The 11,594-nt window shown below is 39.7% G+C and overlaps 1 protein-coding gene across 1 annotated transcript in view; it reads left to right on the forward strand.

Annotated features, from left to right (window-relative positions):
* Positions 1–4,280, forward strand: part of FBXO15 (F-box protein 15) — a 29,167-nt gene extending 24,887 nt beyond the window's left edge. The window contains exon 10 of the mRNA XM_085323739.1: positions 2,842–4,280. Coding sequence (XP_085179865.1) covers positions 2,842–3,111 — 270 coding nt within the window. The 3' untranslated portion in view covers positions 3,112–4,280. The remainder of the gene's footprint in view (positions 1–2,841) is intronic.
* Positions 4,281–11,594: the final 7,314 nt, after the last annotated feature.

The following is an 11,594-nucleotide window of genomic DNA, read 5'->3' on the forward strand; positions in this document are numbered from 1 at the left end:
TGCATTTCTGTTGTGGTGTATATGTGCAATGAAACGCTGGGTACTGCTGGAGAATATTAAAATGCGAATGGACATGGGCAGAAACTAGGGCCTGTGTTAACGCTGTCGGCAGCTAGCTCCTGAGTGATGTAAATGGGACCGTTGGATTTATTGTCCCATTTGAGTGTTCATATTCTAGAGAACTGTTCATTTGTTCTCTTGTATCAAGTTCCTACAAGAATGATTTTAAAGAGAGATTGAAAATATTCCTGTAGATTTTACAGTAGTGGTGAAGGTGCATATTTTTAAACATAATTGAGCTGCATGTGCACTTCAAAACTACCCAAAATTCTGATAAGCATAATTGAAGCCCTACTGAAAAAAGATTTAGAGTTGCTTTCAATTTTGACATTTTGAAAATACTTGGAGAAAATAAACATAGTTAATAAAACTTCCCTTTTGATAATCTTGCATAACTGCAAAATGAAATGTTTGATATTGTGACGCTTTGTTCAGTTACATTAATATACTTGTTTTAATGTTTATGGTATCCATCAGCATTCCTGTGCAAAAAGAGATGGAAAATTCATTTTAGAGCTGAGTAACCTACTATTGTTTTTTTTGTCTGGAGTATCAGTTACAGTCAAGCTTGCATTACAATTCCTGTTAAGCCCTCCCTTTCTAAGTGTCCCTATGCAGCAAGAGGAATTGGAAGGAAAAAAATGCCATGAATTACCTAGCTCATTTGCATTTTTTTCTTAGCTTGTGCTAAACTCTGTTCTTTAAGTGTTTATTTCAAAAGAAGAAATCCTTCTGTTATGCATGTCAATAAAAACATCGTGCTTTGTGAAGTAAAAGGAATTCAAGCTAACAACAAAACAACACTTTAAAGACAATTGTTTGAAATCTTGCTTTTTTATTTCTGTGAATACTTATTCAGAAACAAAATGCAGAATGGATGCTTTTTTTAAGGTTTCTTAGAAATGTCAGACTTGAATTTGTCAACAGAGTTCACACAGAGTTCACACAGAGCTATTATTTGTTTTGCATTTATTAATTTTAGAAGAACTACTCACGTGCTTAAAGTTAATGAGGTATCAGCACATAACTAGAGAGGGTGCTTCACCTGACTGAAAAAAATACAATAGGAGATAGGAAAACTTGCTGCAGTACTAGGTAGATACCAGAAAACTACCTGATTGATGGTTGCATGACCAGATTATTTTTTGTGAAAATAACCACATAAAAATAAATTAAAAATAAAATAATAAATTAACTGTCAGAGGGAACAGAGTGCTAAGGTAGCAGTCTTCTAGTTTAGCTCTGTCCTATGTGCTTACAACTTTTTTTTTCAAAAACTAATACTTAATATAAACAACATCATTTTTTTTAAACTCTAACTTTTTGATGAGAAATTGTGCATGTCAACAAATAGCTACAGATAGAGTTCAATTTAGCTTTTAACATAGATCTTTATGAAATTCTTAAAATGTGTGAAGGCCAAAGGAGATCAGCCACAGCAGCAGAATATACCAATACATTGAATTTATGTATAAAAAATAGAAAATCTTGGAATTTTGCTGACACCTCAAAAAAAATTTTCTACTGGTAATTTGGGATTTTTTTAATGAGACTTAACCGTTGAAGTACAGGCACTTTGGGATTTATAGAAAGAAAGAACCCTCTTCAGTCAAGCTCATAATTTACCTTTGTTATAAAAGATGTCAGACCAGGGAGTAGTTGTTYTTTTTCCCTCTAGTTTGAATTAATTTTTAGCTCCTATAAAGTATTATGCAAGTTTGATTTGAATTTCATATTTTCAGCAATCTACAGTATCAAATTTGTGAAAACTATATCATAAGCTTTTTGTGCAATCTGCTTTGTGTTATTTGACTAAAGTACAATAATGCTGAAAGAATTGTTAAAGCAACAGAAGCTCAGCTGTAATACAATGAAACAAAGCATTCTAAATTAATATTTTGATACTCAGTTTGCGATGTTAGGTAGTTTAAGCCTTTGGGACAAATGATACTCCTAGGAATAATGTGTATGTACAACATAATTAAGTTTTATTCTTTGAACGATTCAGAACTCATGAGAGTAGGTAAAAGCTGGTATTAACAATGGTGCACAACTTGTATGCTTATATTTGAAACCTTTATGTTGCAGTGCCTAAGAATTGGCAGCCTGACTTTAGTATTATAAAATGGTGTAATTGTGTAGTGATTTAAGAAGTATTTCCAATAATTCTTACCAGGAAGAATTATTTGTAGGGGAGACCTATGTTAATATTATTTTGGGGGGAACTGAAGCCTGTATCAGTTCAGAAAGTGTTATTTCCCATTCACTTACAACTAGCATTTAAGGGCAACTGCTGTCTGTGCGTACATAAACTTTTCCCTCATCTGCTGCTTTGGAGGTGGTCTCTTTAAGTTTCTCTGCAAGCATTACTGCATTCATAGAAACTTGGCACCTATGTTTAAACTTAGTCCTTTCAATATGAGTAAGAAAGCTATCATTACTTGCATGGTAATTATTTAGAAATACAGATTTTTTTTTTCCCCCCAGGGGTTAGACTTCTAGAAATAACATCTGATCTAGATTGGCAGTGCCACCTACAGTTTGACAACACACAATTTTTCTGTCTGTAGGCTGCAATTTTTAAAGTCTATTAGAAATTTCTAAGTAAATATCTGTTGCTTTGCAGTAGTCAGTGGAGCATTATGGAGCATTTTGAATTTTTAGCCTTCATACCAAAATTTGCTGTGTGTTGAACCCCTAGTATTTCTTCTAAAATTGGTGACAGATCTGGTTGACTGTGCCATGGCGTAGGAAATTAATCTATTTTGCTTGTGCTTGTAGGGTTGTTACTTGATGGATGTTACTGTCTTGGATGAAACTCGAAGGCCCTTCTGGTGTTTCAGTGCACCAGTCCGCATGGAACTGTCCTCCAAGACATCTGGCCTTTATGACTACATGGGTCATATCTATACCACAGAGTATGCAGATTCAGAGGGTAAAGTCAGTATTGACTTGGTATGGTTGGAAGAAACCAAGGAATATTATGTAGTCAATCTGGTTCTTTACATAAGCACCAAAAAGGTTAACAGCTGGTATGGAACAAATTACTGATTTAATTGAGTAGTTAACTTTTTAAGTTAGGAAATTAAATTTTTGATTATTAAAATTGATATTAATTAGTAATACTGCTGTTGCAGGTTTTGTGCCTTTCAGATTTTCAGTAGTGGAAGTACAGTTGCATGTATTTATTTTAATTAGCATTGGAGGGATGTAAAGAGATGTTTATATAAATTCATAGTTTAATGATTTTCTCCCCTGTTGAACACCGTATGGTTAGTCTGCTTCTGGTACTGGGCATATTAGAAATTATTTTAGGAACAATTGTTTCTATAGATACTTTTAATATATGTGAATGCATGTAGCCTTCTGCGTACCATACTGTGAAGAAGCCTTATTCTTATGTGAGCTACACTGTTTTTGAGAACACTGAACTTTATGCCTAAAATAATAAAATAGCATGTGTGCTCTTGTGTTCTGATTCATTAGAGTATTACTGATAAATGACTACTATTATTAAATATAGAAATACTATTTTTAAAAAGTGCAAATACTTTAATACATTATAGTAGAACAATTAAAAGGTAGACTAGAATTGATATCTGAATAGTAGGGGCAGTAAGGCATTTGTCAAGAAAATCACTTGTGTAATATCTCTTGTGAGATGTCCAAATTTCTATTTGCTCTATTTGTTTTCCCTTGTTCTGACCTTCTCTCTAACTCAAATCTAGGCGCTTGCCTCATGTATTAGCCCTTGAATGATTGTCATGATTATCAGAAGGGCTGAGCTGACATCTGGTCCTCGTGAACTTGACTGACATTCGATTGCTTCAGAAACAATGAATTATTTACATGATTTATCTGATGATAGGTATTCATAAAAGCAGTGGGCTTATGTGCCTGATTTTTCAGGTTGCTTGAAGTAACTTTATGACCTAATCTACTCCCTGATGAAAAAAGTAATAGTGTCATTTCTGTGATGTGTTACACACCAGGGTAAATCTGTGCAATTTCTTAGTACGCTGTTAAGAAAAAAGCACAACTATATTGTTGGTTTCTGTGACTGTATTATGAAAGTGATTTCCTTGAAAATAATGTCTGTGTTCCCTTTCATTTGTTTAAGTAGATTTATTCATTCATGTAAACAATGTCTATGCATAARCACTTGATATGGATTGTTTCTTAGTGTGACTTTCAAAGATAATAAAGTTAAGGGTGATTCAGTTCCAGTTTGACTTGTAACCTTGCCTAATGAAGAAGTAAAAACACTTGTAGTTTTGATGGTTAGCCACTGTAACAAGCATTCCATCTCCTTTCTTCCTGACTGCTGCTAATGACTGTGATCCCTTGGAATAATGTAAATATTTTAGTAAGTGTGGTGTGTGTGTGTGTGGTGAATTTGTGATGAACAATAGATGCTGAAGTTCATGCTGTGTGGAAAGGTGCTGTATATGAAGCAACTAGTGAATTTTCTTTTGCCAGAAGCCTGATTTTTAAGGGACAATCTTTAGCAAGGAAATGGTAGTTCAGTCCCAATGTTCTCTCAGTCTTTGTCTTCATATCAAGCCTGTAAACTAAGGTACAGGATTGTTCTAGCTGTGTTTATACTTGGTAATGTACAAGTGTGTTCTCGGACCTGCTGTGAAACCACCAGCGTACTGGCCACTTGGCAGCTATGAGATGGTAAGTGTGTCATTGCTGCTTACTCTAGCTGAATTTTCATTACATATCCGATGTTAAAAAGGTGCGTGGGGGGCTGGGGGGCTAATTTCAAGTCCTAAAGCATTTGACTGTATTAACAATTGACAGACAGCATTATAACAAATTACTTGTATCACTATTAGAAATGAACCAAGAAAGTACACTGTTCTTGTCTCTAGCACTGGAATCTAGCAGCCCACAAGTTTACCTGAGTTAATGAGGAAATAGGATAAATCTTTAATGTTGTCAACCTCTATTATCAATCTCTAAAACGTGATACAGAGTAAAACAGATTCTCCTCAGGATATATTGCCAGCTCATCATTTCCACTGTTCACAAACAAGAATGTGCATAGGGTTTCTTCTTGCTGCTTCTAATGTTTTKTTTGTTTGTTTGTGTTATTTATTTTTTAGTATTCCATACTGAAGATGAGATTAGGTCCTAATAGCATCGTTTAGCCAAATATTAGGACAATTTCTGTGTTCAAGAGTATAAGCACTTCTAAGTGAAAGAAATGTGAGAAGTTAGTGGGTTTTTTTTCTTTGTGTTTTTGGTGGTTTTTTTTTTTTTTTTTTTGTTTTTTTTTTTGTGTGTGCTTCAGGGACCAGCTTGTCAAATTGAAAAGAGAGGAAACACCAGCAACTTTTAAATGTGTACGTTTAACTACTCTGCATCAGATAGAACTGTGGTATCTTTAAAAGGGTGATTTACCTGGTAGGCAAGCATAAAAATAGTACTTATGTTTACTTTATTGCACATATAATAGTGTTCATTTAACATAATGAGCTTAAATTGCTTTGAGAAGGAATCTGTTAGTGTGACAGACTGATTTAGTGAAAGAACATTTTTTGAAACTATTCCAGCAGTGGAAGAGTGTTCTTTTTAATGGAACTACATCAAAATATTAACCCTCCTATTTATTACTGCTTTGCCAGATGTTTACTGTGTACACAAATGCTTCTTTGTTCTTGTGGAGTGGTTTTTTATTTTGTTTTTGGTGGAGGAGGGAGAGGGGTACTTGTAATGGCAAACCTTTTAAACAGATGATTCATTAATATTCTTGGGCTCTGAACATGATCTTCTACTGATATGAATTGGAACTATACTGATTTATATCAGCTGAAGAATTGACCTTAATTGTAACACTGCCATTCTGGGATTGATGCTCTTTACAATGCTTTCCTTCAGTAGGGAAATAATAGCAGCTGTGTATTTATGAAATCGTTGTAGTGTAGGCTAGTAATTGTATTATTTCTTCCTCAAACTGGCCTTACAGTTCTGCTTTTTCTGCCTAGCTTTTGCCATTGCTGTTAGGGAGCAACTTTGCTTTCATGATGCATTTCTGCTGCACATGTGTTTTTGGTATGTCTGTATACATAAAGCAGTTCTATGCTAGAATGCCTCATCACAGCGCTCTCCCTACTCAGCAGACAGCTTTTGATTTGGATTCATCCTTTGTTCCTCTACATATGATCTCAGTTTCGGTGAAAGTGTTCCCAGTATCACCTTATGCATGCGTTTTGAGACGAGGACTGTCTTGTTGTTCAGAGAGTTAAGGGCTGTCTGGTGCTAGTGGCTGAGTACTTAGCAAAAGGAAAAATACATTATACTAAGATTAGCATAAGCTGAAATAGATTAATATTATTTCAGACCAAGGATTTAGACAAGTGATCAAGTTACTCTATCTGAATAAGTCACTGCACAAGAACAAACAAGCAGTAGCTTACCTTGCGTTGAATGTGTTGGAACACCAGGTCAAAGGGCCAGGAGGAGATTCAGGCAAAAGCATTTTGGGTGCATTACTTACAACTCAGTTGACATGTAATGAGTCACTAAGATGTGGTATCTGAATCATAGAATCACAGAATCAGTAAGGTTGGAAGGGACCTCTGGAGATCACCTAGTCCATCCTCTCTGCTCAGCAGGGTCACCTGGAGCATGGTAGACAGGGTTGCATCTGGACGGGCCTTGAAGATCTCCAGAGAAGAAGACTCCGCAACCTCTCTGCACTACCTGTTCCAGTGCTCCGTCACTCTCACAGGGGAGAAATTCCCCCTCATGGTCAGGCGGAACTTCCTGTGCTTCAATTKCTGCCCATTGCCTCTTGTCCTGTYACACGGGACAACTGAARAGAGTCTGTCCCTGTCCCCTTGACACCCTCCCTTCAGGTACTTGTACACATTGATAAGATTCCCCCCTCAGTCTTCTCTTCCCCAGGCTGAAGAGGCCCAGCTCTCRCAGCCGTTCCTCACAGGGCAGGTGCTCCAGCCCTCTGATCATCTTCGTAGSCCTACACTGGACTCTCTCCCGTAGCTCCTTGTCTCTCTTGTCCTGGGAAGCCCAGAACTGGATGCAGTACTYGAGGCCTCAGTAGGGCTGAGTAGAGGGGGAGGATGACCTCCCTCGACCTGCTGGCGACAGTCTTCCCTACGCACCCCAGGAGACCCTTGGCCTTCCTGGCCACAAGGGCACATTGCTGGCTCATGGTCAACTTGTCATCCAGCAGCACTCCCAGGTCCTTCTCTGCAGAGCTGCTCTCCAGAAGGTCAGCCCCCAGCTTGTCCTGGTGCCGAGGGTTCTTTTTCCCTAGGTGCAGGACTCTGCACTTGCCCTTGTTGAACCTCAGGAGGTTCCTCTCCGGCCAACTCTCCAGCCTGTCCGGGTCTCTCTGAATGGCAGCCTTCTGTTATGTGTGGTGTGTCAGCCACTYGTCCCAGCTTGGTATCATTGGCAAACTTGCTGAGGAGGCACTCTGTCCCCTCATCCAGGTCACTGATGAAAARGTTGAAGAGGATGGGACCCAGGACTGATCCCTGGGGGACRCYRCTAGCCACAGGCCTCCARCCAGACTCCAYGYCACTGATGACGACCCTCTGAGCTCTGCCTTTCAGCCAGTTCTCAATCCACCTCACTGTCCACTCGTCTAAGCCACACTTCCTGAGCTTCTCTAGGTTGATGTTAAGGCAGGCAGTGTCAAAAGCCTTGCTGAAGTCAAGGTACACAATGTCCACTGCTCTGCCCTCATCTACCCAGCCAGTCCTTCCATCATGGAAGGCTCTCAGATTGATTAAGCAGGATTTCCCCTTGGTGAATCCATGCTGGCTACTTCTGATCACCTTCTCCTCCATCTGTCTGGAGATGACATCCAGAAGGAGCTGTTCCATCAGCTTTCCAGGGATGGAGGTGAGGCTGACGGGCCTAGAGTTTCCTGGGTCCTCCATCTTGTCCATTTTGAAGGCTGGAGTGACACTGGCTTTCTTCCAGTCCTCAGGCAGCTCTCTCATTCTCTAGGACCTTTCCAAGATGATGGAGAGCGGCCTGGCAGCAACATTCGCCAGCTCCCTCAGCACCCGTGGGTGCATCCCCTCCGGGCCCATGGATTTGTGGATGTCTAGCTTGGCCAGAAGGTCTCTAGTCCTTTCCTCCTCAGCCAAAGGAAAGTCTTCCCTTCTCTGGACTTTCTCCCTCACGTCCAGGCTCCAGGATTCCTGAGGGCTGCCCTTAGCAGTGAAGACTGAAGCAAAGAAGGCATTCAGTAATTTTGCCTTCTCTATATCTCTTGTCATCAGGGCCCCCGCCCCATTCAGTAGCAGCCCCACGTTGTCCCTAGTCCTCCTCTTGCTGCTGATGTATTTGAAGAAGCCCTTCCTGTTGACATCCCTTGCCAGACTCAATTCCAGGTGGGCCTTAGCCTTCCTCACCGCATCTCTGCATACTCTRGCTGCATTCCTATAATTCTCCCAAGTAGCCTGTCCCCTCTCCCACATTCTCTGTACTTTCTTCTTCTGTCTGAACTTGGCCAAGAGCTCCTTGCTTGCCCATGCAGGTCTCCTGCCCCTTTTGCTGTACTTCTTACTCATAGGGATGCACTACTCTTGAGCTTGGAGGAGGTTATGTTTGAGTACTAGCCAGCTCTCCCAGACCCCCCCTTCCTTCCAGGGCCTTAACCCATGAGACTCCACCAATTAGGTCTCTGAAGAGTCCAAAGTCTGCTCTCCTGAAGTCCTGGATTGCAATTCTGCTTGTTGCCTTACTTMTTTCCTGCAGGATCCTGAACTCCACCATCTCATGGTCACAGCAGCCAAGGCTGCCCCCAATCTCTCTCTGTTGGTAAGGACAAGGTCCAGTAGGACACCCTTCCTCGTAGGCTCTTCCACCATTTGCAACAAGAAGTTATCATCAATGCATTGCAGGAGCCTCCTGGACTGTTTGTGCCTTGCTGTGTTGCCCTTCCAGCAGATGTCAGGGTGGTTAAGTCCCCCATGAGAACCAGGGCCAGTGGTTGTGAAGCTACCGCCAGCTGTCTATAGAAGGCCTCATCAACTAATGAATCTAAACTCAAATATAACTGTATTAGAAACTACTCACATGAAACAGTGCTTCTACAAATCACACTGAGAACAAGCTGTGAGCTTCAATCTGTTTGTTTGTAGTGGGTTGGAAGGGCATTGTGGCATTTTAAAACACCATCAGCTGTTTTCATGGCTGTTGCCATGAATCAAAAAGGGAAATGATGGTAACATGGATGGCTGTAGTGAGGAGTGTGTGACAAGGGAGGATGTAGTGAATGTCAGAGCATCACTTTGTTTTTGTTCTCAAACATAAAGCCCATTTAGGAGTCTTTCTCATGCTGTGACCTCTCTGAAATGCCTGTGAAAAAGGAGTAACRTTACTCTGTACTTGCTAACTAAAGAAGTGATAATAATAAAGTAGAAAAATAGAAAGCTTTTGAACACATTGAAAATTGAAGTGGAAAACTTACACTTTCTGGATTTGATCTTAAGATTTTTATCTCCCAGAAGCATGTTCTCTGTACCGGACCTAGGAACCTATAGAGAGAAGTGCACTTGATCATATGTTAGCAGGTAGGATTTCTGCATCCAGACYACTTCTAATGCACAGAAACTTTTTCTGCTATGAATCAATCATGCACAAAGTTAAATTCAGCTGCTCTGATGAAATCTTATCCAAATAAATGCAAGACAGCAAAGAATGTGTCATAGTGAGGTAATGTTCTGTTTATTCCCTGAATTATGAAATACCACAAATCAGTTTAGTCCTCAGGGACAGGAAAGTATTTAACTATTAAACAAAAAAAAAAAAAACCCAAACCACAAACCCTTTGAGCCAAGGCCAAATGCTTAGCTTACCAGAATTCAGTACTATCTATTTTGTCCTTACTAAAGATAAAAAATAATTTTAGAAACACTGAAAAACACTCTCAATGTTTAGAAAAACACCCAGAAAGGCGATGGACCAGATCATCCTGAATGGCCTCTCTTGTGCATGTGAAGGAAAATAAAGTGATCAGGAGCAGTAAGCATGGATTCACCGTGGCTTAACCAATCTGATAGCCTTCTGTGATGGGATGACTGGCTGGGTAGACGAGGGGAGAGCAGTGGACGTTGTGTACCTTGACTTCAGCAAGGCTTTTGACACTGCCTCCCATAACATCCTTCTAAAGAAGCTCTGGAAGCACAKGCTAGATGAGGGGACAGTGAGGTGGGCTGTGAACTGGCTGAAAGGCAGAGCTAAGAGGGTYGTGGTCAGGGGCCCAGAGGCTAGTTGGATGCCTGCAGCTAGTGATGTCCCCCAGAGGTCAGTACTGGGGCCAGTCTTGTTCAGATTATTCAACAGTGACCTTGATGAAGGACAGAGTGGGTGGGGTGCGCATGCATACACGTGTGCATACTACGTGAAAATGAGTGACAGAAACCTTAAAAGAGAAGTAACACACTCTGAAATTAGGTGATTATATTCAACGTTTGCTATTGGTGAAGTGTGGTAAGTAAAATGATGTCTTTATGAGAAAAAAATGTCCAGCATATTTTATTTTTTTACAAATGTATAAGGATCTTAAAATTTCCTACTGTTCAATTCTTTTGTAGGGAACTTTTTTATAAAAAAGTGGAGTACTTGTGTGTGAAGTAAGAAAGATTTTTGTAGAGTGTAATGCTCCTGTTTTGCTATACTGAAAAGAGATTTYGTGAATAAGTAATGGATAATAGGATTATTAGATTTTTTTTTTTTACTTTAAATCTACTTTCACATATTGTAGGACATAGATTGAGTTGGAAATACGCTGGTTTTAACTCGTACAAGTAAAAYGACATGCCAATGTCTCTTTTATTTCAGCATTTCAGTTTGCCATCTTGTATATGTTCTTAAAAAGAAGTACAAATTGTGCTTGTGTGGACAGAGCTTTAAGTTACTGAACTTGAGCTATGCCTTACTGTGAGACCCACAGATTTATGTCTGAATCTTGCTTCCTGTTGCATATTAAGCAGGTGATGTTCTAATGTTAACAATCCTGTTCCATTTTTCTCTCCACAGTTAGTTGTTATGGAGCTTCCTGAAGAAATAAGTCATCTGCATATATTTATGTATGTTAAGGCCCAGTTAAAGATCTGTAATGCTCTTGCAGAATTAATATGCAGGTCACGTGAAATTACTGGTYGAGCTGATTGGAAATGGGCATGTGACCTGTCTGAGCCTGCTGGAAGTGAAGTTTGAGATCAGCACGGTATAGAAGATTGAGCAATGTGTTGGATTGGAGTGAGGGGCCAACTCAGCACTTAATTCACCAGAGATTAAATTCATGTAACAGACTTTGACATGAGCAAAGCATGAGGAGAAAGTACATATTTTGGACCGTAAATTAGATTAATTTTTTTATCTGTAGGTTTGTGTGGAGCACAAGGACTCCAGCCCAGTTTATTCAGTRTTCCCGTGGGACCAAAGCTCCCTGGGCTCCAGTTTTGTGCAGGCAAAGACCTTTGTGTGGAATTGGTTTAAGATATTCTTTGAAACTGAAGATCTGGTTAATCTATCTGTAT

This window comes from Rhea americana, unplaced genomic scaffold (genome assembly GCF_003343005.1).
Source record: "Rhea americana isolate MKP2758 unplaced genomic scaffold, rheAme1 scaffold_87, whole genome shotgun sequence".
Taxonomy (NCBI): Eukaryota; Metazoa; Chordata; class Aves; order Rheiformes; family Rheidae; genus Rhea; species Rhea americana.